Source organism: Lemur catta, chromosome 9 (genome assembly GCF_020740605.2).
Source record: "Lemur catta isolate mLemCat1 chromosome 9, mLemCat1.pri, whole genome shotgun sequence".
Taxonomy (NCBI): domain Eukaryota; kingdom Metazoa; phylum Chordata; class Mammalia; order Primates; family Lemuridae; genus Lemur; species Lemur catta.
The window spans coordinates 75232086-75256570 of record NC_059136.1 but is presented as its reverse complement, the minus strand read 5'-3'; the positions used below and the strand labels follow the sequence as shown (position 1 = coordinate 75256570).

General features: G+C 33.2%; 1 protein-coding gene across 4 annotated transcripts in view; it reads right to left on the bottom strand.

Annotated features, from left to right (window-relative positions):
• Nucleotides 1–1622: 1622 nt before the first annotated feature.
• The window catches only part of IL7 (interleukin 7), a 52593-nt gene continuing 29730 nt past the window's right edge, over nucleotides 1623–24485 (bottom strand). For 2 of the 4 annotated variants that reach the window (XM_045561029.1, XM_045561032.1), the window contains exons 3-6: nucleotides 8655–8735; nucleotides 7470–7601; nucleotides 5446–5499; nucleotides 2865–3351 (exon numbers count right to left, since the gene is read on the bottom strand). In XM_045561029.1, the coding sequence (XP_045416985.1) occupies nucleotides 3232–3351; nucleotides 5446–5499; nucleotides 7470–7601; nucleotides 8655–8735 (387 nt within the window). In that variant the 3' untranslated portion in view covers nucleotides 2865–3231. Of the gene's footprint in view, nucleotides 1736–2864; nucleotides 3352–5445; nucleotides 5500–7469; nucleotides 7602–8654; nucleotides 8736–24485 lie in introns of those variants that run through there. The other 2 variants (XM_045561031.1, XM_045561030.1) reach the window with 2 other exon arrangements.

The window sequence follows — 24485 nt, the reverse complement described above, 5'->3', positions numbered from 1 at the left end:
AAATATTTTCATAGATTCTGTTATTTGGTCAGAATCAAAGCTGAGAGATGTTCACAACAAACAAAATTTAGAAATCAAAGAAAATTTCATGGAGATTTTGAAAACACAAAGCTGTGGGGGTCTGTCTTAAATTAGTTCTATTTTATTGTCCTATCATATTAATCTTTAAGTAAATTATATTTCAATGTAGAAATGTATTTCCTAGATTATTTGAATGGGGTTTGATAATAGAATGGCATAATGCAATTCATGTTTACTAATTTACTGCCATATGTCTAGTTTTTCCCATTAGGAGCTGAAGGGAAGACAAAAGATCATACATTCCTTTAAGGGAGAGAAAACATTTTAAATAAATTATTTAAATAATAACTATATTTAAAATAAAGTACTGGTCAAACAATAATGCATGATACAGGGAATTAAGTGCTATGGGCAACCAAGGGGACAAATATTAACAATATCTAGAATTACCATGGAAGTCATAGCAAATGAAGAGAAAGGAATTGAGATGCCCCTGGAAGTGTGAGCAGGATATGCATAAAATTTGGAAGAACTTTCTAAGCGATAAGAACATAATAAAGATGTGAAGACTGCATTACAGAGCACCATAACGACTATCTGACTCAGAGCACAAGATATATGTTTCTGGAGAAATATTAATAGAGTGTAGAAGGGTTGACACAACGTACTTCTTAAGCCGGCTGTCCATGAAACTGGCCTAATGCAAAGAAAATATGGCCTAGTTCAGGTTTCCCATGGATGAACTTTAAGAAAATTATCTTAACCTTGAAAAGAGTATTTCCTTAAGCATGTTCCTTGAAAGGCTTTTTAAAAAGATTTCTTTTAATTGAAACCCTTTGTATAAAGCAATATTCCCCTTGTTATTATATTAACCTTCTATTAATTATATTAACCTTGTGTTAGTTTAGTGGTTTTTATGTAAAAGTGTGCTCTGTAGTCAAATAAGTTTTGGAAATGCTACATTAATGTTACTTTTTTTAAAGCTATCTGAATGAATTTTCAGAGTCTTTAATATGCTTATATGAATTGTGAATCTCCAAGAGAAAATTTAATTGACCTCAGAACTTAAAATCCTTCTTCTTATTTCTTTTTTTGTTTTTGTAGCATGGGTAAGGACTAGGGTTTCTTGGGACAAACTTTAGAAAATGATGATTTAAAGCATTTGTATATATATTAGAAAGAAAATGTTCACTGAAACAAGTCTCTAATTAAGCAGTAGAGATACTAAAAATATAACATCCAAGATCATCATTAGCCAGCCTACCTTGCTAGTGGCTAGGAAACAAAGAAGGGAAATATAACCATAAATGTGTGGGTAATTTTTCACAAGCATTTGGCACACAGAACACATGTTAAATAAACTTTTTTTTTGTATAAATTTTCTCTAAAAGTCAAATCTATCATAAACAAATGATAAAAACTAAGGAAGAAAATTTTAATAACTCTTTTAACAAGCATTTCAAAAATATTGCCTCTTATTTTGCCACAATCTCAGAAGTTTTTTTTTAAACACTGTTAAGGAATGTTATAAACAGCCTTCAAGGAAATACTTTCAAGGACAGTTTCAAGAGTTTACCTTTAGAAACAATTTCCTCATTTCTCTAGCTGATGTTTTACCAATAGCACCAATTCGTCAGGATAAAGGTGTACCACATACTTGACCATATATTATGGTTTATGGTGGAAAGAACATAGCTTACTTAGAAAAGTCCATCTGAAGAAAGAAAGAAAGAAAACTTGGTGAAGTGCTAGTCAGCTCCTCTTCTGGAGTTAACAGTGATAACTAGTTGAACAGAAATAGTACTTGACTCAAAGCTCCATTAATGGGCCGGTCCAGTAAATGCTATGCAGCTATCTGCACCAATGAGGATGAAATGCCATATGATTTGGGGAAAGTGAGAAGGAGCAGGAAGGTGTCACCACCACACATTGACGGTGCCACTGGGGCATCTTCTGTAGATCAATTAAAGCAAGTCTGCACATAACTAAGCAAGACATCTAAGAAAGCATGAAGGATATGAGTTCAGTGAAATGCAAACTGGGAGCTGTTTTAGGGCTTTGGTCTTTCTGGAATAGTGTTTCCGTTTCCCTTTATGTGTAAGACTTTTTTTTTAATATAAAAATTTAACATAGAAAGTAGTGTTCCTTCTCTTACATAGTTTTGGGGCCCCGGTTTCGTGGTAATAAGGTATTAAAGGTCATATATTAAATGGAAGATCAAGTAGTAGTATAGCATTAAAAATCTTGTCTTAAAAATTCTGCTGGGATTCATTAAGTGGATCTCGTGATATTAATACATAGGTCATTTATTTTATCAAAGGAGAAATGTTATCCAAAGTAAGCAATTTGTAGTACTATATGAAAATATTTTTATATACAGATATAGTGTCAAAATTAAATATACACATTCCATTCATTAAAAGGCCAACATATATTATTCTCTTAAAAAATATACTTCCCAAATTGCAAAATCATTTAGACAATTTTTATTATACATAAATGACAAAAGTAACTCAGAACTAAGGTTTAAAATCCTTAGACTAGGTAGATTTCTACTTTTAAAAAAGGTGCCTTTTTTTTCATTTTAAAACATTTGCTATACCATTTATTGAAGGCATTGTGTTATATATTGATGTTCAATTACATCTCTGGGACGTCTTTATGCTGCTGCTCCTTTAAGGTGTAGGACTCTCTTGTTCTCATGGGCATTGTCCATATACCACTGTTAACCTTAAAACATCTCCAGCACAGAAGATGACAATTTCCACTCTTAATACAGTATATTGATTCATAGAAGGCCATAAACATTATTTTAATAATAAAGCAGTCTAAATTTTGAATCCTGTAACCTATACATACTTCATAGATTTGATGTCTTCTCCTGAAATATTCAAACAGGTTTGAAAAGTATTATTGCAACTGATAACTTATATGAATTGTCTTACGAAACTCAGTAAAGAATTAATACCGATTGATATACGTCCACATACATATGAAATAGTTTGTTGATTGCAGCATTCAGTTTCCATCGTTTGTATCCATCTTCTAGTAGTACAATATGGATTTCTCAATTGCTCTAATCCATTTTTACCAGGATGCATTCAGTAACTTCCAGAAGGCATTCTACTCCAAAAAAATTTGCATAAGCAGATAGATTCTTGGAGGATGCAAGTAAAGTTCATATGTTTCTCTATCGCCACTCCATATTTTTCAGTGTTCCTTAGTGCCTCTCAAAATTTTATTCCAACAAGTTTTTATCTTTTGTATTAGTCTCTTTAGGAAACACAAACCATTCTGTTTTTTCTGTTCCTTTAAAGATTTATTTTCTTCCTGGAGAAGTAGATTTTAAAAAGTTTTTTTTAACTTCACATTTTTATGAAAATACACATTTTTAAATATTCAATCTTTAATTGCCATCATGTTATGTTACGCAGAAAATTTGGCATAATGAAAAAGGAGAATGTTGCATGATATTTTTAAAACTATGATTTCTAACTATAATTGTGATAATTGATACATAGAAAATTCAAGGTTGATATGGTTTAAGATTTAGGATTTATCAAAGAGCTTTGTTAGCTACTAGATTCACACTACAACAGTGGACATAATAACACTGTTTAAACTTTAATGAGAAAGATAGCTGTATATTACTAGAGTTTATTTTTGATATGGAAAATGTATTTTTAGTGGAAGGATTAAATTACACAACAATATTCAGATTATTTTAGCAAAGATAATAAGGACGTACCTGATTGAGCTTGTGCCCTAAAATCTACCCCAACAATCTAGCTTTTGCCCAAGTATGGCAGATAACTGCCTCATAAGCTAGTTTTTAGCACCTGACAAGAATCTTAAAAGGGAGTTGCCTATACAAAAAGAAAATGGAGAAAAAGATACTTTACATGGAAAAGACATATAAGGGAGTAGCTCTGCATAGACTCAGCTATATTCCTCTGAGCCCTCTAACCTGGGGGAGTGGGATTAATACAGGGTAGGGTAATTCTTCATTTAGATAGCAATCCAGTTATTAGGTATTTTCTAGGTCAGGTATTGTGCTCAATACTTTAAATACAGAGCATCATTTTATCTGCTTAATAACCCTATGAACTTGATTTCTCATTTCACAGATGAGGAAACTGGTCTACAAAGAGGATAAATAAACTGTTAAGGTCACATGTCAAGTAAGTATAATGACTGAGTCTTGAACTCATCTGTCCTATGTTTATTTTAGTCACAAACTTGGATCTGTTTTAGTTATATATTTAGTAACATTAGCACATACCTTTTGAATAATACATTTCAAAAATTAAACAACAGATTTCAAAGATAAACATGTGGGAAAAAATTTATAGATTATTTTTAGCAAAGGTTCCAGGAGGTTTTAAAAGTATAAATTGAAGTTGAACTTGATTAAGCAGATTTTTAATATATAGATGTAAAAAATTCATATTTTCCTCAGAGGCAAAGAATGAGCATTCATTAAAAGGACAAAAATAAGGAATCTTGATTTTATTTCTGTAATCCTGGGAACATAGATATTATTTCCTTTTTCTAAACTTTCTTTCCAAATTCTTCAAATTCTTTTAGTCAGAAGCCATCAGTATATTTATATTGTTTTTACATCATGTGTTCATTTCATTCATTCCAAATCTTCCACTTCAGATGGAATTCCTAGGGTTTCCTGAGTCCCAGGGTGTGCAGTTTCATCCTACTTCTCTAAAAGGAGTAAGGAATTTCTATGCTCCATATATATATTAGCAAATAACATAAATAATAATGAAAATATTAAAGAAGAACCCATCACTCTCATCAACCAGAAGGGCTCATTTCTCTGTGTTCCACCTTAGTTAATACATACATCATTTTAAATATTAATCAGATTCAATTAGGTATTCTGCCTTTTTAATTCATAAATAATTTCCATATTGCTGTATAATTTTTAACAATATCTGATAGTATGTATATGAATATATGTAGATATTTGCAAACTATTATATATTATTTACACTGTACAATCCATACTAATAAGTATAAGATAGATCCTCATTGTTTAATTTTTATTTCTTTACAAAGGATCAAGGATTTTTTTTCTTTATGTACTTGTTTTCTAGTTTATTTTCAACTTTATAAATTGTTCATTTCTTTTGCCCATTCCCTATTGATGTTTTAATGTTGTTTCTTTTTAGGAAAATAATACTCTGATATTTGCCCTGGCTTCTTCTATGTTAAAATAGTGTCTTTTTTTTTTTAATGTAGTTTAAAGGAGTCCAGTTTTTAAGAGGTATCTCCCTTCTCCTTTTGTTAACATTATAATGAATATTTTCAAAACTAACCATAGAAAAGAAACAATTTAAAGAGAAACATTATGGAATTAAGTTGAGTGAAAAGCTGATGAGCCATAAAGAAAATTTTAGTTGCTCTTACCAAATTCTTTGTTGGTTGGGCTTCACTCAGGGGAGGCGATTTTCTTCCTTTAACCTTAAAAACAAAATCACATTTATAATATGGAATAGTAATCCTTTATTGCTCCTCTCATTGTTTGTAATTGCTAATTTTCATATTGCTTTCAGCTCATGTAATCTATTTGAGAACCCACTTTAAGTTTCTTATTGTTAAGATAGTAGCATACTAATTTTCATTTGTAAATATAATATCAGGGAAAAGGAAGGAGTGAGAGAGGTTAATCTTCTGAATACCTTGGATCCATAATTTTGTAGGTATGCTTAGCGGTGCATTCATTGCTGTGAGGTCTAAAAAATTAACATAGAAGGGTATACTAACAGAGAAAAAACTTGAATTTAAATCAACATGAAAATAATGTTTTCCTGAAATTTTCAAATTCTGGCCATATATTTTTACTAAGCTTCACTCAGCAGAAGCAAAATGAAATAAAACAATAGTAAAAAGTTCATAGCACGTCTGACTCATGAAGAAAATTCAGTGTCTTTAACATCTTGCCTTATCATTTCAAGAAAGGGTGAACTGTATTGTTATTTTATGTTGTAACTTAATTTGATGGCAAGATTTAAATTATTCATGTATTTCCTTTCTGTACAGTTAGTTGACTTTGGAACCTCGTGATCCACGCACAACTCAACACGTACGAGAAAGAATTGCAAAAATATAGCATACCTACGACCTTTATTCCTTCCTAGGCCATAGGTGGTATCAATCAATCATCTGTTTTACACTCTTTTTAGTTGAGCCCAGGCTTGAGGCTTATAATCAACATAGTATTTCCAACAGTCACTACTAATCAACTGGAAGTAGGAGCAACATGAAACCTATCTGCTATTCTTGCATTAGACAGAGCTTTGAAATCACTACAAGTAGGAAATATTGCTGGTAGACTAGAGTATAAAGTCTTCATGAATCTTGAGCTGAGCCTTGAAGGATGCATAGAACAAGATAGATCATATTTATTAAAAAAAATAAATAAATAAACTAAAAATTCCCTTTAGGGGACAAATCTAAGTAAGGGCCCAAAATTAGAAATAAGGTTGGCAAATCTAGCACACCAAAAGGAGACTGGCTCCCATCAAGTATATAAAGCAATGATAAATAAGGCTGTCTAAATTATATAATCTCTATTTTCATCACTGTCAATAGGGTTCAAAGATAATCTTAACATTTTACCTTCTATGGGAAACTACTGGTACTCAAAAAAAAAACAAAATTATGTTTTAAATTATAAGAATGTTTTTTAAACCACTTTGAAACCATAAGAAACCTTTTGACTTAGTGTGACAGCTTGTAAAATATCTGAAGAGGGGAATGATAATAAAAAATAATAAAACATCACATTAAATACTGAAAACTTTTTAGAACTACGTACTTTACTTGGATTATGCCATTTAATCCTTTCAACATCCTACAATGTAGATGCTATAATTTTCTGCATTTTTCAGTGTAGTCTCAAGACAATGTCTTCCAAATTTTGTTTTGTTGATTTTAGTTCAAAACCGCAAGTAGAAAAGTAAGAAAAAATAGTTTACATGTATCAAAATTATTAAAGAAAAAAAAATTATTGGACATATGTGTGCCCAGTTTTACCAAATAAAGATGTTTGTTAAGTACACTAGATTAACTGTTTTATTGACTAGGAGTTCTTATAAATGTGTACATATATAGATTGAAACTATTAATAAGTTTTACAGATAAAAATTTGCCATTCCCACCCAATATATCACCTTAGCCTCCTTGGAAGTTATTATGGCAATGAAGTATTCAGTCACTTATTTTTTACTCCACTTTCACAAACTGTTAATTCACTGTAGCCAAGAAATGAATAGGTACTTTCCAGGTTGAGACTTTCCTCTTCTAGAATTGAATAAATGTATCTCAACTTTTAAAGTAATAATAAGCACTTAGAATTCTATGATGATGGATATGATCTTAGCACAGGAGTAGTTTATATATTTGTTTAAAGTAAATATTCCTTAGCTTACCTTGCTGGCGCAGCTCAACAGTTTTAATGTGCCTTGTGAAACCATTGATAAGTGGTGATCAAAATCATCACTGTTGTTCATTTTACGAAATTGCTTCAACTTGCGAGCAGCACGATATAGAAACGTACCTTCCTATTATAGGAAAAAGTCAGAAGGGCTGTGGTTCAAATAAAATATTAAGAAACGATAAGCTTTCTTAAGGAGCCCAAAGCCAGAGCTGTGTTGCTAAGGAATGCCCCACCTCTGCCCCAGCCTTCTATTCCGGTTAATCACGTGACTGACAAGTAATAGAACAAAAACTGTTTAGCTCCTAGGTGACAGCATGGCGTGCCTAGAACTTGGTTTAATGATTATCTGACTCTTAAAGTCTTGTCTCTATTATTTATATGTGTCCTTATCTCTTAGGGGTGAATATATTACAAGATTATTCCATTTTAAACAAGATAAGCAAAAATAAGGCTTTTAGAAGCAATAATGATGAAAGGTAGGCATGATTTTTCTTGTATGTACCTTTTGAGCTAGGTGAATAGCTGGTAATAAGAAAATAAAGGGCCATAGTCACCTAAAACATATTTTTTTCAGATATTTAAAGTAAGAAATTATGAATAAAGAATTTATGGTTATAAGTTGAGATGCCATGAGGTTGACTCAGCTATTGTGAGTGTTAAAAAGACTATCAAATAGCACACTAGTTTCTGTAGGAAGAAATGACTCAAACTTTTGGAGGTTCTGTAAATTCTAATATTATACCAACTAGACATGATAATCACTTAAAGATAAGCAAATATTGAAAGAAAAATTTCAAAATGCCTGTAACTAAATTATACCAATGACTAATGTTTGCATATGTGCAAGTAATCATTTTGACAAGTATTTTTCTATGTAAGAAATTTAGAAATAAATGATAATATGTATCTTTGAATTTAACAGTTCTAGTATTTTCAAGGTGAAAAATAGAATGGTAAAGCAAAAAAAAATTATCTAATAGACATAAGGTTATTTGTAAAACAAAAGTATAAAGAACACCATATTATAATTTAATAGATCAATGAGAATTGTCTGCTTATACCGAGAAGAATATGTTATTAATATAATTAATATATTTGTCTAACAGAGGCACAGATATATAAGCTTCTATAAAAATCAAGCCTGAGTGACAAACAAACTCCAAATAATTATCATTACCTTATTATCATCACATAAATGTTTTTTAAAAAAGTTAGATTCATTATTCAGGCAATTGCTACCAATTTCTTTCATGCTGTCCTGTAATAAATCATATAAAATAATATGGTTAAAACTGAGGACTTTTCTAATATGTAATAATTATAAAAATAATAATCTCATAATAGCTGACATTTATATGTAAATTTTAAGAAAAATAACTTTTGCCTAGCACAGCTGACTAAGCATGAATAGTTTTATATAGTTGAAGAATAAACAAGTCTACACACAAACGCTTACAAATTTAGAGTACTTCCTAGACTTCATAATTCAATCCTAAAATTCACTAAGAGAATCTGGCTTATTTAGGGAAATAAAAGTACCTATTTAGTTTTACTATATAGACAAAGTACTATAAAATTTGAAATCTTTAAGTTGAGATGGTTTTAAGAGGTTATTTGGTCCAATTTCCTGCCACCATCAAAGAATAAGGAAGGGAATTTACATTAGAATGAAGAGAAAACCTCTTGACAGTGAAAGTTAAGGTTGAACTTCATTCTACAGCATTTTTAACAATTCAATTTGTCTGAGATGGTTGAGGTAGAATTTTGCTGAAAAACGGTAGAGTCAAATGTGTATGTATTTTAAATGTAGGAGTGGAAAGCAGACTGGTACACATTCATTTTTCACTTCTAAGGAATGTAGTATAACAAGGTGGAGATTACCTGAATCAAGAATTTAGTTGACATATTAGAAAGAGCTTCCTAAAGATTCAGATTCTTTTTTGCACAGGGTTGGACAAGCTCTGTCCAGCAAACTAGCAATTCCATGCTCTCAGAACTTCTAGAAAGACTTCAAGCAAAGAAACAGGATAAAAAGTGAAGCAATGTCAAGATTTAGTCATGGGTGTCTAATCTTCATCTGACTCTCAGAAAAGTGTTTACTGAGAAAAGCATAAATGATCTCTGGGTTTATCCTGACTTTAAAGTATATATACTCTCTGTTTTACGTGCAGGAAGCAGTGTCTGAATATATAATAATTCATTTAACCATTCAGCACTTACTTGGAGCCAATGTTCAAGGTCTTCTGCCAAGCTCTCTATAGAAATAAACATATGAAAACATGGTCCCAGTTTCTTGTGCCAATTGATGTAAAAGATGGATGCTGCATCCCTTGGACACATTCACAACAATTCTTATCTTTGAAAAAGTATGCTTTTGAAAACAAGCTTTGTTAGTGCCAACCACCCAAGGCATACTGCAGACATCTCATGTAAAACATAAATTTTCTATAACTATCTCTACGTTGCCATTGTAAGGTAGTGGAGAATTATTTGCCTGTTAAGTCATTTGCTATTGACTTCCATTTAATTCCAAGGACAAGAAATCATATATAAATTTTTCTTTGACAAAACATATTGGTTAGGCCATTGTGCCAGGTAATTCATAAAACTAATTTTTTGGCAGATCTACAGAAATATAATGTTATACCTATTGATTTCTTTGCTAAATGTTTGATACAGAATGTAAAGGTATTACTATACCCTTAAGACATTGACTCCTACAGAGGTGACAATTATTATTAACTAGTTGGCTTTAGTACATTTGTGAATACATCTAACATAGGTCTACAACAGTGCTAATTACAGATGCTTTCTGAAATTGTTTTCATTCAAGCCCAATCAGAAGAGCAGCTCAGAGTAAGAATTACAGAATCAGAGGGTTGGAAAGAAACTTAGATATCCCTCTCTTGACTTAACAAAGAGTAGAATTACTTGACCAAGGTCACAATAATAGTTTCTCATATGCATCTTTGCATATTTAAAAATTTCTTCAAATTTATTATGAATATGGAAAATCAAAAGAGAGAAGCCAAGATCACATTTGACTGTGAACTGCATTATTTTCCAGTATAAAACATTTTGTATAGTTGTTCCTACAATATATCTGTTCAATATGTAGAATTAGATCTTCTTTCATTTCAGCATAGTTTTCTTCTATCTTTGAATTTTTTTTCTATTACATTTTAAGTTTCTTATTTAGAAACACTAATTACATATAAAATGGATCTTCTATTTCACTTTTTCTTTTATATATTTATCTTTTTTAAAAAAAATTCATTTTCTATGATTTTGTCTGCAGTGTGTTTCATATACCTGTTTTAATAGGACCACTCATTTCTGGTTTTTATTTTATTCTCCATTTTTCCCCTAAATCTAAAAAGCTCACCTTTATTCTGTTATGTCCTCTCTGATACTGTATTGTTTCTACCTCTTTTTGTTTTGGTTTCTTAGAGAAATTTAAGAAAATTTTTGACATTTTCTACTGCTTTCATCGATAATTAATCTTTTGATCTAAATTCTTCACTTTCCTTTTGCTTATTTATGCATTTATGTGTTCATTCATTTGTTCATTTATTTTGGTAGCATCAATGCACAGTGTCTCTTTTTGATTTTCTGGTTATTTTTTGAAGGGATGCTAAGGTAGAGTAGATTATTGTTCAGCCAGTAATCAACATCTCCATCTACTCGATGGGAAGAGATACTAGTTTTCCAAGGCTGCTGTAACAAATTACCAAAAATGTGGTATCTCAAAACAATAAAAATTTATTCTCTCACATTTCTGGAGGCCAGACATCCCAAATCAACTTGTCAGCTGGAGGCTCTGGAGGAGAATACATTGTTTGCCTCTTCTGTCTTCCGGTGGCTGCTGGCATTCCTTGGTGTTAATTGGCTTGTGGCCTCATGGCTCCAGTCTCTGCCTCCATCTTCACATTGCCTTCTTTGTGTGTGTGTGTGATGTCTCCCCCTGCCTCTCTCTTATAAGGACACTTGTGATGGCATTTAGGGCCCACTTGGATAATCCAAGATAATCTCACCACTTCAAAATCCTTAATTTAATCATATCTGCAAAGACTACTTTACTTTGTAAATTGTAAGAGATTGGAATTTGATATCTTTGGGTGGTCAATATTTAGCCTACTACAGAAAACTATGTTCCTCTGCCCATTTATGTTATTTGACCAAAAGACTTGCTTTACATAGTAGATATTAGTAGATTGGACAAAAGCTCTATATTTCAAGATAGACTTGAAACATACTCGCACAACTGTGTTTGGCCCCTTGTACTCTTGATTTTCAACACAAGGAGAAAAGCTTCTGGTACCAACTTCTGTTCATTATCTATTACTGCATAATAAATTGCCATGGAAGGTAGCTTAAAACAATAAACACTTATTATTGTGAAGTTTCTGAAGGTCAGAAATTTGGGGATGCTTAACTAGGAGCTTTTGGCTGTGCATCTTCCATGAGGATGCAGTGAAGATGTTGGCCATTTTTACAGTCGCCTGGGCTTGACTAAGACTACAGGATCTATTCCCAAGGTGCATCATACCTACAGCTATTGGCAAGAGGCCTCAGCCTCTCCACAGGCTTTCTTGAATGTCCTCATAAGATGGCAGCCAATTTTCCTCGAAGTATGCAATGCAAGCCAGAACAAGGAGAAAGTCATGTGCCTTTTATGACCTAGTCTTGAAAGTCACACACTACCATCTCCAACTTATTCTGTTGGTTTGAAGTGAGCCACTAACTCCAGTCCACATTTGAGGGGAAAGAAATTAAGCTCCACCTCTTGAAAGATGAAGGGTCAAGGAATTTGTGGGCATATGTTAAAACTCCCTCATAGCTGCTCCTCCATCACCTGACCCAGAATGAAACATGTAGAGTTGATCAAACCCAGACAGCCTGCATACCTGTCAATCTAAGACGAATGTACATTGCTGTATGCCTCTGTAGTGGTTTATTGTGTAGTAAAATCTGACTCACAGTGAAGTATTACTTTTTAGATCAGGGGCAAAGGTTATGAACTGGGTCAGCATTCATTCTTACCCAATTGCCATATTCTCTGTCATAGTTATCTTTTTAATTTTAATTTTTATATTTTTCTCTTCAAGAGAGAAAGTTAATATGGCTCACAGTGAGTCTTCATGGTCACCTTTGCTAGACCTATGGAACTAATGTCTACTTATTGCTCATAGCTAATTGCTGCTCATTTTCTCTCCTCCTTCCATTCATTTTGTAGGGCCAATTCTAAGGATTGGAAACTTTTGGCATAGAAAAGAAAGATTCAGTCTCAAGTCTCTTGTCATTTTTTGAAAATTAATTTGGTTCCTACAGAAATATTCTTCGTTTCTAATCATCACTATCACAACCCATCCATGGGCCAAAACTTGTGCCATATAAAGGCTCACTTGAGGGACCTTTAAAAATGTGTTGTTAATTTTTAGAGAATTGGTACTCTGTATGAAATTTGAAAAAGGTATAAATTGTTCTAGGAATCTTATTTCAATTGTTACAAATTCTGCCATTTGTCAAGGAGTTTAACAGATTATAGCATGAATTGGTACTTAATTCCTAGTTTAAACGAAAAGTCATTTACTCTTTGATCACATACTTGTTGGGCATCTACCATGTGTCATTTAGTAATGGAGCTACAACTATATTAAAAATCATACGTGGCTCCTTCCTTCAAGAAGTTTCTTTTCGATGCTAAAGACAAACATTAATCCAAGAAGCATAATCAATTACCAACATGATAACTGTTATGAATTAAATATATATATGCCACCATGAAAGCCTATCCAGGAAGATTTTACTTAGGGACCTCAGGGAAGACTTCCCTGTAAGGGGACACCTCAACTCAGATCTGGTGCACGGGTAGCTTAGGGAAACAGAGAATAGAGGAGGATTCAAGATGTAGAAACCGGTATGCATGACTGCCTTGAAGTGAAAGGAAACTGGGCAGTTATGAGCCTGAAAAGAAGGGAATAGGAGAAAGCAAGAATATGGCTGAGAGAGCAAGAAAAATCCCTGGTTCCACATAAAGCCAGGCACAGTGGAGGAGACCAAGTTATGCATAGCCTTAAAGACATGTTAAGGAGCTTTGTCTTGATCTTAAAAGCAATAATTAATGATTGAATGTATTTCTATTTACAAACAGGGGATTGATATTCTCAGATTTACCTTTTTCAAAGATCATATTTATAGCAGCATTCTGGGTGATTTGGAAGTGTTCAAGAAAATATATGAGCGAATCTTTATGAGGCTATCATATAGTCAGTGCTCAACATAATAGTTTATTGGACTTGGCTGTAGGAGAGAATCTAGAGATGTGTGACTAGATTCAAGAAATATTTAGGAACCAAATTTAAAGTGATTTGAAAATAAAAATTAAGACAGACTGACATATTAAGAATGATTCCTGGGTTTTCTGGTGTGGGCAATAGAATAGTCAGATGGTCCTTAACTTACAGCAAGGTCACATCCCAATAAATCCATTGTAAAGTCAAAAACTTGTTAAGCCAAACCATGGTAAATTGGGGACTGTTTGTACTATGTTGCCATTCATTGAGACAGGGAATAGTAGAAGTGGAATGGATAGATTATGTGTTTGGTTTTAAACAGATGATGTGTGAGCTGACTTTCAAAGATCCAAGAGCAGATGTCAAATAGATACATAGTGAATCTGAAGAGTTTAAGAAAGAAAACCAAGGGAATAGACTGTTTTGAAGAGGTGGTGATTCACAGTGTCAATGCCAACTAAAAGGTCAAGTAAGTTGAGGTTGTACAGAATTTATCTACATAAGGAAAAACACTAAAGTAGGAAAAAAAGCTCATAATAGAATGGTAAAATTAATGATGGAGCATAAAAATGAAATATTAAACAGATACTATGATGTTTGTTTTGAGGTTATATTTATAAACAAGGGAATATACCTATATTAAAACATTAAGAGAAAAAGATACTATGTGGAAGCATATATTCAAATATGTATGCATATGTACACACATGAACACATATATGTGGAGAAGCTCTCTTAATTAACCTTCATTTAAGTGATGTGTAGGGATGATCAATATTCTCTATTCCTTTTATAAAAACATACTAGGTCAGGCATGGTGGCTTATGCCTGTAATCCTGGCTCTCTGGGAGGCTGAGGCAGGGGATCACTTGAGGTCAGGAGTTCGAGACCAGCCTGAGCAAGAGTGAGAACCCATCTCTATTAAAAATAAAATAATTATCCAGGCATTGTGAGGCATACCTGTAGCCCCAGCTACTTGGGAGGCTGAGGCAGAAGAATCGCTTAAAGCCCAGGAGTTTGAGGTTTCAGTGAGCTATGATGATGTCACTACACTCTATTTCAGGAGACGGAGCAAGACCTCGTTTCAAAAAAACCACAAACCAAACCAAAACAAAGAAACCAAAACACTATACTGACTAATGCACACAGAACACCGAACACTTCCAACTAGTAGTCTAGATGATATGCTTGTGTACTTTTGCTCTATTTCAGTTGCATATGTACTAAGTCAACTTCTTAAGACCAAGTTATAATTATTACTGAATTACAATAATTAAATACTATATGAACCAATGAAAATTAGTATGAAAATAGAATTGTTTTGAGAACTTCTAGTTTCCTGTCCAGCATATGTCAGGAGCTTAGAAGTTGCCACTCGATACTAACAAGTAAAAAGCTGAACCCACTAAAAAATCAACAACTCTTCTTAGATCAGAGAAGTGAAGTTACAGGGCAAACTGCTTCCCTAAAATTGGAGAGACAGAGAGGTAGAAACAGAGAGGTGGAGACAGAGAGGGCCCAAAATTGGAGAGACAGAATCAAAACTTACCGAAGCAAAGACCTATGAGCAAGTACCTCCATAGGAACCAGTGTGTGGGTAGAAAAACTTAAACTATAATTGACAAATTGCTGGATGCTTAGTGTGGGATGACTCTGAAAGTTAAAAACTACAGGGGAACCCAGTCATAGGGAGCCACATACTTTTGTGCATTTTACCTCCAAGAGTTCTATCTGCTAGGTCCTAATGGTGAATATCAGAGAAAAAGAAACCCTTATGCTTCTGGCAGGAGAATAGCAAAAGGAACATTATGAAATAAGCCAGAGTATTCTTTTAAAATTTTTAAAATTTTTTAATTATTATGGGTACATTATAGTTATATGTATTTATAAGGGGCATGTGATGTTTTGATGCAAGCATATGTTCTGCTTAACAAGGCCTACTCTCACTAGAAGCTATTTTACCAGAGCCTAACCTTCTGAGGTTTCTTCAGAACCTGACCTGCCTAGGGGAGGTCCCTTCACGTTTCTCTAGCTTTCCATGTGTTGGAAGGCCATCCTATTCCATCTAAAGGAGGGAAAAAACTGAGAAGCACTGATAAAGTCCACAGTCCACGGGCATAGGCTCGCCAAAAGATGAAGATCCTATTACAGGACTATAGAACATTTCTCTTCCCTCCACACTTTACCATGATATCACTAAAGGCCTGGTTATCACAGTTCCCTTTACCCAGAACATCATGATCAGCTGTCCAGAAAAAATTACAAGGCATACTAAAAAGAAAAACATAACACAGTTTGAAGAGACAGGACAAGCATCAGAACATAGATACGGCAGGGATGTTGGAATGATCAGACCAAGTACTTTTAAAAATGTATGATTAATATGCTAAGGGCTTTAATGAAAAAAATTAGACAACAGGCAAGAACAGATGGATAGAGAGATGATAATTCTAACAAAGAAACAAAAAGAAAAGCTAGAGTTCAAAAACACTGTAACATAAGTGAAGTAAGCCTTTGATGGACTAATTAGTAGACTTTACACACCTGAGAAAAGAATCTCCGAGACTGAGGATAGGACAATAGAAACTGCCAAAACTGTAAAGCAAGGAGGAAAAAGATGGGGGAAAAAAACCCCAATATGCAAGAACTGTAGGACAACTATAAGACATTGAACATATACATAAGGGGAATATAAGAAAGGGAAGAAAGAGAGAAAGAGAAACCAAAAGATAAAGAAAAAATCTGGGAAGAAACCAGAGAGGTGGGAAACAACTTACCTACAGAGGAATGAAGATAGGAATTTCCCTATTTAATAAATGATTGCTGGGAAAACTGGACAGCCACATGTAAAAGACTGAAACAGGACCCACACCTCTCACAAAAATCAAATCACGGTGGATAACAGACTTAAACCCAAGGTGTGGAATTCTTAGAATTCTAGAAGAAAATGTGGGAAAAACTCTCAGAGACATTGGCCTAGGCAAAGAATTTATGAACAAGACCCCAAAGGCAATCACAGCAACAACAAAAATAAATAAATGGGACCTGATTAAATTAAAAAGCTTCCACACAGCCAAAGAAACTGTCACGAGAGCAAACAGACAACCTACAGAATGGGAAAAAATTTTCGCAGGCTATACATCTGATAAAGGGCTGATAACTAGAATCTATTTAGAACTCAGGAAAATCAGCAAGAAAAAATCAAACAACCTTATCAAAAAGTGGGAAAAGGACAGGAATGGAAAATTTTCAAAAGAAGACAGAAGAATGGCCAACAAACATGAAAAAATGCTCAAAATCTCTAATCATCAGGGAAATGCAAATCAAAACCACAATGAGATACCACTTATCCCCAGTGAGAATGGACTTTATCAAAAAGTCCCAAAACAATAAATGTTGGCATGGATGCGGAGAGATAGGAACACTCATATACTCCTGGTGTGACTGCAAACTAGTGCAACCTCTGTGAAAAGCAATATGGAGATACCTAAAAGATACAAGTAAATCTACCATTTGATCTATCAATCCCATTACTGGGCATCTACCCAAAAGAACAAAAGACATTCTATAAAAAAGACATCTGTACTGGAATGTTTATAGCAGCACCATTAATTCACAATTGCAAAGATGTGGAAACAATCCAAGTGTCCCTCAATACATGAGTGGATTAATAAAATGTGGTATATGTATACCATGGAGTAGTACTCAGCCATGAAAAATGGTGAACTACTTCTTGTGTTATCCTGGATGGAACTGGAGACCATTCTTCTAAGTGAAATATCCCAAGAATGGAAAAACAAACCACCATATGTACTCATTATTAATATGGAACTAATCGATCAACACTTATGTGCACATATGGAAATATTAATAACATTCATTAGCAATCGAGCAGGTAGAGGGGAGGAGGGAATGGGTAAATTCACACCTACTGGGTACAATACACATTATCTGGGTGATGGGCACACTTATAACTTTTACTCAAACTGTACAAAAGCAATTTATGTAACCAAAACTTTTGTACCCCTGTAATTTTCTGAAATAAAAATAAATTGCATCTGACTTCCCCTCAGAAATTATGCAAGCCAGAAGAGAATGGAGTGAAATATTTAAAGTGTCAAGAGTAAAAATTGCCACCTAGAATTCCACACCCTGTGAAATTATCCTTCAAAAGTGAAGGAAAAATAAAGTTTTTCTCAGACAAACAAAATTTGAGAGAATTTGTTACCAGTAAACCTACCTGGCAAGAAATGTTAAAAAGAGTTCTTCAGGGAGAAGGAAAATTATTTAAGTCAGAAACATGTATCTATATAAAGAAAGGAAGAGTATCAGAGAATGAGTAAGTCAAGGTAAAATAGTTTCATTCTCTTTTTGCTTTTTTCCTTTTATTTTTAGTTGACACATAACAATTGTACATATTTATAGGATTCAGAGTGATATTTTGAAACATGACATACAATGGGCAATGATCAAATCAGGGTTATTAGCATAGCCATGCCCTCATTTATCATTTCTTTGTTGTGTGACATTCAAAATCCTCTCCTCCAGCTTTTTGAGAATATTGAATAAATTATACTTAATCATATTCACTCTACAGGGCTGCAGAACACCAGAAATCCTTTTTCCAAATTAGCTGTAATTTTGTATAAGTTAACCAATCTCTCCCCAACCTTCCCTCTACCAATCCCTGCCCAGCCTTTAATACCCACATTGCTGCACTCTACTTCCATGAGCTCAATTTTTTTTAGCTCCCACATGAGTGATAATATGTAGTATTTACCTTTCTGTTCCTGACTTATTTTGCTTAATATAATTTCCTCCAGGCTCATCTATGTTGCTGTGAATGATGAGGATTTCATTCTGTTTTATGGCTGAATAATATTCTACTGGGTATATACCATATTTTCTTGATCCATTCATTTGCTGAAAACATTTAGGTTGATCTCCATATCTATTGTAAATAGTACTACAGTAAACATTGGGGTGCAGGTATCCCTTTGATATACTAATTTCATTTCCTTTTGATAAATAATAGTGAGATTGCTGTACAACATGGTAGTTCTATTTTTAGTTTTTTTTTTTCTGAAAAACCTCCACACTGTTTTCCATAATAGCTGTACTAATTTACATTCCCAACAACAATGTATAAGAGTTCCCTTTTGTCCACATCCCTGCCAGCATTTGTTATTTTTTGTCTTTCTGATAATCCATCCTAACTGGAGTGAGGTGAAATCTCACTCCGGTCTTGATTTGCATTTCCCTGATAATGAGTGATATTGTGCACTTTTTCATATATGGTGGCCCTTTGTATATCTTCCTTTAAGAAATATCTATTCAGATCTTTTGCCCTCTTTTAAATCAGTTTATTAATATATTTCTTGGTGTTGAGCTATTTGAGTCCTTTATATATTCTGGATATTAATCCTTTGTTGAATGAATAGTTTGTAAATATTTTCTACCATTCTACAGGTTGTCTCTTCACTGTTGTTGATTGTTTCCTTTGCTGTGTAGAAGCTTTTTAGTTTAATATAGTCTCATTTGTCTATTTTTTGTTTTTTGCCTGTATCTTTGAAGTCTTGGTCATAAAAATCTTTGCCTAGACCAATGTCCTGACGCATTTCCCTTATGTTTTCCTCTAGTGGTTTTATAGTTCCAATGTTTGCCTCTAGTGGTTTTATAGTTCCAGGTCTTACAGTTAAGTCTTTAATCCATTTTGAGTTTCTGTATATAATGAGAGATAGGGGTCTAGTTTCATTCTTTTGCATATGGATATCTAGTTTTCCCAGAACCATTTATTGAAGAACGTATCATTTCCCCAGTGTGTGTTTTCGGTGTCTGTTTTAAATATCAGTTGGCTGTAAATAAGTAGATTTATTTGTGGCTTCTCTATTCTGTCCTATTGCTCTGTGTGTCTGTCTTTATACCAATACCACACTGTTTTGGATAATATAGCTTTTTAATATATTTTGAGTCAGATAGTGTGATGCTTCCAGCTTTTTTTTTTTTTCTTTCTCAGTACTATTTTGGCTATTTGAGGTCTTCTGTGGTTCCATACGAATTTTAGGATTTTTAAAACATTTACTCTAAAGAATGTCATTGGTACTGTGATAGGGATTTCATTGAACCTGTAGATTACTTTTGGTAGTATGATCATTTTAACAATTTAATTCTTCCAATCCATAAACATGGGATGTCCTTCCATTTATTTGTGTCCTCCTCAATTTCATCAGTTTTTTCGTAGTTTTCATTGTAGAGGTCTTTGACCTCTATGATTAACTTTATTGCTGGGCTTTTTGATTTTGTTTCTGGGTTTGGATGTCTATACTTCTTGCAAGACTGGTGAATTGTTAGGTATTATTTTATTAAATAGGTTTTCTATGCCTTTTGCTCATCTGTGTCCCTCTGGGACTTGTAAAATTCAAATATTTATTTGTTGTATGGTATCCCATACATCAAGTAGGTTTTCTTCATTCTTTTTTTAATTCTTTTTTTCTATAGTTTTGTCTGAGATATTTAAAAAGACCTGTTTTCTAGTTCAGAAATTCTTTCTTCTGCTGGATCTGGTCTATTGATGAAGCCCTTGGATGGCACAAGTGGGCTCTGGCATTGGCTGGCAGGGAAGGCTGAGCCTCAGGCCCCAGTATGTCACATATGGGTCCTGGCTGCAGTGACAGTTGACTGGTTGTCAGGTCAACAGATGGTGAATGTGGCACTGGTGGCAGTGGGTAGAGTGTACTGGTTCTCAGGCCCCCAGATGTCATGCGAAAACACTAGCCCTGGCACCAGGGCTACGCTTAGAATCCCAGATGGCATGCATACCTGACACCAAGGGAAGGCCTGTCCCCCAGCTCCCTAATGACACGTAGGGACATAAGTTGTGGTGGAGAATGCAGACCTGTCCTCTGGCTCCTGAATAACACATGGTTGTGGGTAGGGTTGGCTTGTCCTCAGTCCCGGAGCTTATGTTTCTTCTTAATTGATCTAGCAGATAACAGTTTGTACAAATAACTATAGCAACAATGTATTTGATTATGTATTCCCTTATATATGTATGTTTATGTGTAAGTGAAATGAATGACAGTAATTATAGAAAAGATGGAAGAGAGTAATTAGGCTTTTTTAAGTTATAATGTATTTGCACTCTAAGTGAAGTGGTATAGTGTTATTTGCCACTATATGTGGATTAGTTGTCTGTGTACACTATATTACAAATTCTAGGGCAATGAATAAAAAAAGTAAAAGGAGAAGTATGATTGATATTTTGAGAAAGCTTAGAAAATAAATTTATAAAATTCTCAATGAAAACTACAAAAGAAGAAAAAGTTTGGGAGACAAAAATAGAGCAAAGAATAAGATCAACAAAGAGGAAATAGTAATAAGTATGGTAGACATTAATTCAGCTATATGAATAATCACTGTGAACACCAATGGTCTAAATATACCAATTAAAAGACATTGTCAGATTGGATAAAAAAATAAGGTCCGACTCTATGTTGTATACAAGAAAGCCACTTTAAATATAAGATACATATTGATTAAAAGTAAAGGGATGTAGAAATTTATATCATGCTAATACCAATAAAAGAAAGCAAGAGTGGCCATATTAATTTCATGTGGGGAGGACTTCAGAACAATGAAATTTATCAGGAATATAAGGGAAATTACATAATGATAGAGGGATCAATACTCAAAGAAGACATAACAATTCTTAATGTATATTCACCTGCCAACTGAGTGTCAAAATTTGTTAGGCAAAAAATGATAAAACTGAAAGAAGAAATAAATGAATCTACTATTCTAGTTAGAGACATTAATAGCCCTCTATCATAAATGGACAGATCAGTAGACAGAAAATCAATGTGGACATAATTGAACTCAACAGCACCATCAATCAAGTGGATATAATTGACATCTATAGACTACTTCATTCATCAACAGCAGAATCCATATTCTTCTCAAGTTCACATGGAAACTTTCCCGAGGCAGACCACATTCTGGGCCATAAAATACCCCTTAAAAAGTTCAAAAGAAGAGAAATTACATAATATGTGTTCTCACATGACAATGGAATTAAAGTAGAAATCAATAACAGAAAACTAGCTAGAAAATCCCAAAATATCTGGAGATTAAACAACAGACTTCAAAATAACACATGTCAAAGAAGAAATTCTAAGAGAAATTTTAAAAAAATTAAATAAATGGAATTATAAATTATCAAAATTTGTAAGATACAGGGAAAGCAATGCTTAGAGGGAAATTTATAGCATTGAATATGTAAATTAGAAAAGAAAGGTCTAAAATCAATAATCTACGCTTCCACCTTAGAAAACTAGAAAAAGAAGAGCAAATTAGATCCAAAGTATGCATCAATAAAGAAATGATAAATATAAGAGCAGACATCAATGAAATCAAAAAGAGGAAATCAATAGAGAAAATCAACAAAACCAAAAGCTTGCTCTTTGAAAAGATTAATAAAATCAATAAGCCTCTAGCTAAGCTAACTTAAAAGACAGAGAGAGAGAGAGAGAGAGAGAGGAAATGCAAATTTCTAATATCAAAAGTGAAAGAGGGGACATCCCAAAGATCCCATGAACATTAAAAGGATAATAAACAAGTATTATAGCCAACTCTTTGTCCATAAATTTGATAACTTAGATGAAATAGACCAATTACTTGAAAAACACAATCTGTCCATTCTCACACAAAAAGAAATAGAAAACCTGAAAAGGTCTGTAGCTATTACAGAAATTGAAGTGATAATAATCTTACAAAACAGAAAACACTAAGTCCAGGTGTGTTCATTGAACATTTAAGGAAAAAATTATATTGATTATCTACAATAGCTTCTAGAAGCAGAAGGGACACTTTCTAATGTATTCTATAATGCCAGCATTATTCTCATATCAAAACCAGACAAAGATATTACTAGAAAAGAAACCTGCAGAGCAGAATTTCTTATGAACATGGATGCAAATATCCTCAGTAAAATCTTAGCAAATTGAAGCTTAACAATGTATAAAAGTATACACCACAGCCATGTGGGATTTATACATGGTATGCAAGACTGGTTCAAAATCTGAATATCAATTTATGCTATCCATCCATCACCTCAATAGGATAATGAAGAAAAATCACATTATCATATCAATAGATGCTAAAAAGCACTTGACAAAATCCAACACCCATTCATGATAAAAATTTCAACAAAATAGGAATAGAAGGGAACATCCTCAACTTGATAATAGACATCTACAAAAATACTTACAGCTGACATCATACCTAATAATGAGAAACTAGAAGCTATTATGCTAACAAAGCAAAGATTTCCCTTCTCACCACTCCTTTTAACATCTCACTGAAATACTTAGCTAATGCAATAAGACAAGGAAAGGAAACAAAATGTATATATATTAGGAAAGACACAATAATCCTGTTTGCAGATGACATGATCATCTATGTAGGAAATCCAAAAGAATCAACAAAAATCTCCAAGAAGTAATTTGCAATTATAGAAATGTTGCAGGTTAAAGATAAAAAAAAAACAAAAGTCAATTGCTTTCCTATATACCAGCAATGAACACGTGAAATGGGAAATTAAAAACACATTATCATTTACATTAGCAGACCTAAGATGAAATACTTAGGTATAAACCTAACAAAATATGTACAAGATCTACATGAGCAAAACTATAAAACTCTGATGAATGATATAAAAGAAGAAAAAAATAAATGGAGAGTTATCCCACTTCCTCCTTCTGAGTCTTCAATGTCCATTAATTCACTCATGGTATGACCATGCATACCCATTACTTAGCTCCCACTTATAAATGAGAATATGTGGTGTTTGTTTTTTTGTTCCTGAGTTACTTCACTTAGAATAATGGTCTCAAGTCTCAAAAAAGTTTCTATAAAAGACATTATATCATTCTTTTTAATGACTGAGTAGTATGTCCATCATTTATACTACATTTTATATATAGAACCACATTTTCTTTACCTACTTATCAGTTTTTGGGCATGTAGGTTGGTTCCATACCTAGCAATTGTGAATTGTGCTGTGATAAACATAGGGGTACAGGTGTCTTTTTTTTTTTTTAAAATAAAATGATTCCTTTTCCTTTGGGTAGATCCCCTGTAGTGGGATTGCTGGATTGAATGGTAGATCTACTTTAGTTATATGAGAAATTCACATATTGTTTTCCATAGAGGTTGTACTAATTTACATTCCCACCAACACTGTGTAAGTGTTCCCTTTTCTCCACATCTGCATCAACATTGATTGTTTTTTGACTTTTTAATAATGGACATTCTGACAGGGGTAAGTTGGTATTCCATTGTGATTTTTAATTTGCGCTTCCATAATGATTAGTGGTGTTGAACATTTTTTCATATTATGTTTGTTGGCCATTTGTATATCTTGTTTTTAAAAATGTCTTTTTCCAACTACTTAATGGGGTTATTTGTTTTTTTCTTGATGATTTGTTTGAGTTCCTTGTAGATTCTGGATATTAGTCATTTGTTGCATATATAGTTTGTGAATATTTTCTCCCATTCTGTAGGTCATCTATGTATTCTGTTGATCATTTTCTTCTGCTGTTCAGAAACTTTTTAGTTTCATTAAGTCCCATTTATTTATTTTTATTTTTGTTGTATTTGCTTTTGGGGTTATTAGTCATAAATTCTTTGGCTAGGCCAATGTCCAGAAGACCTGT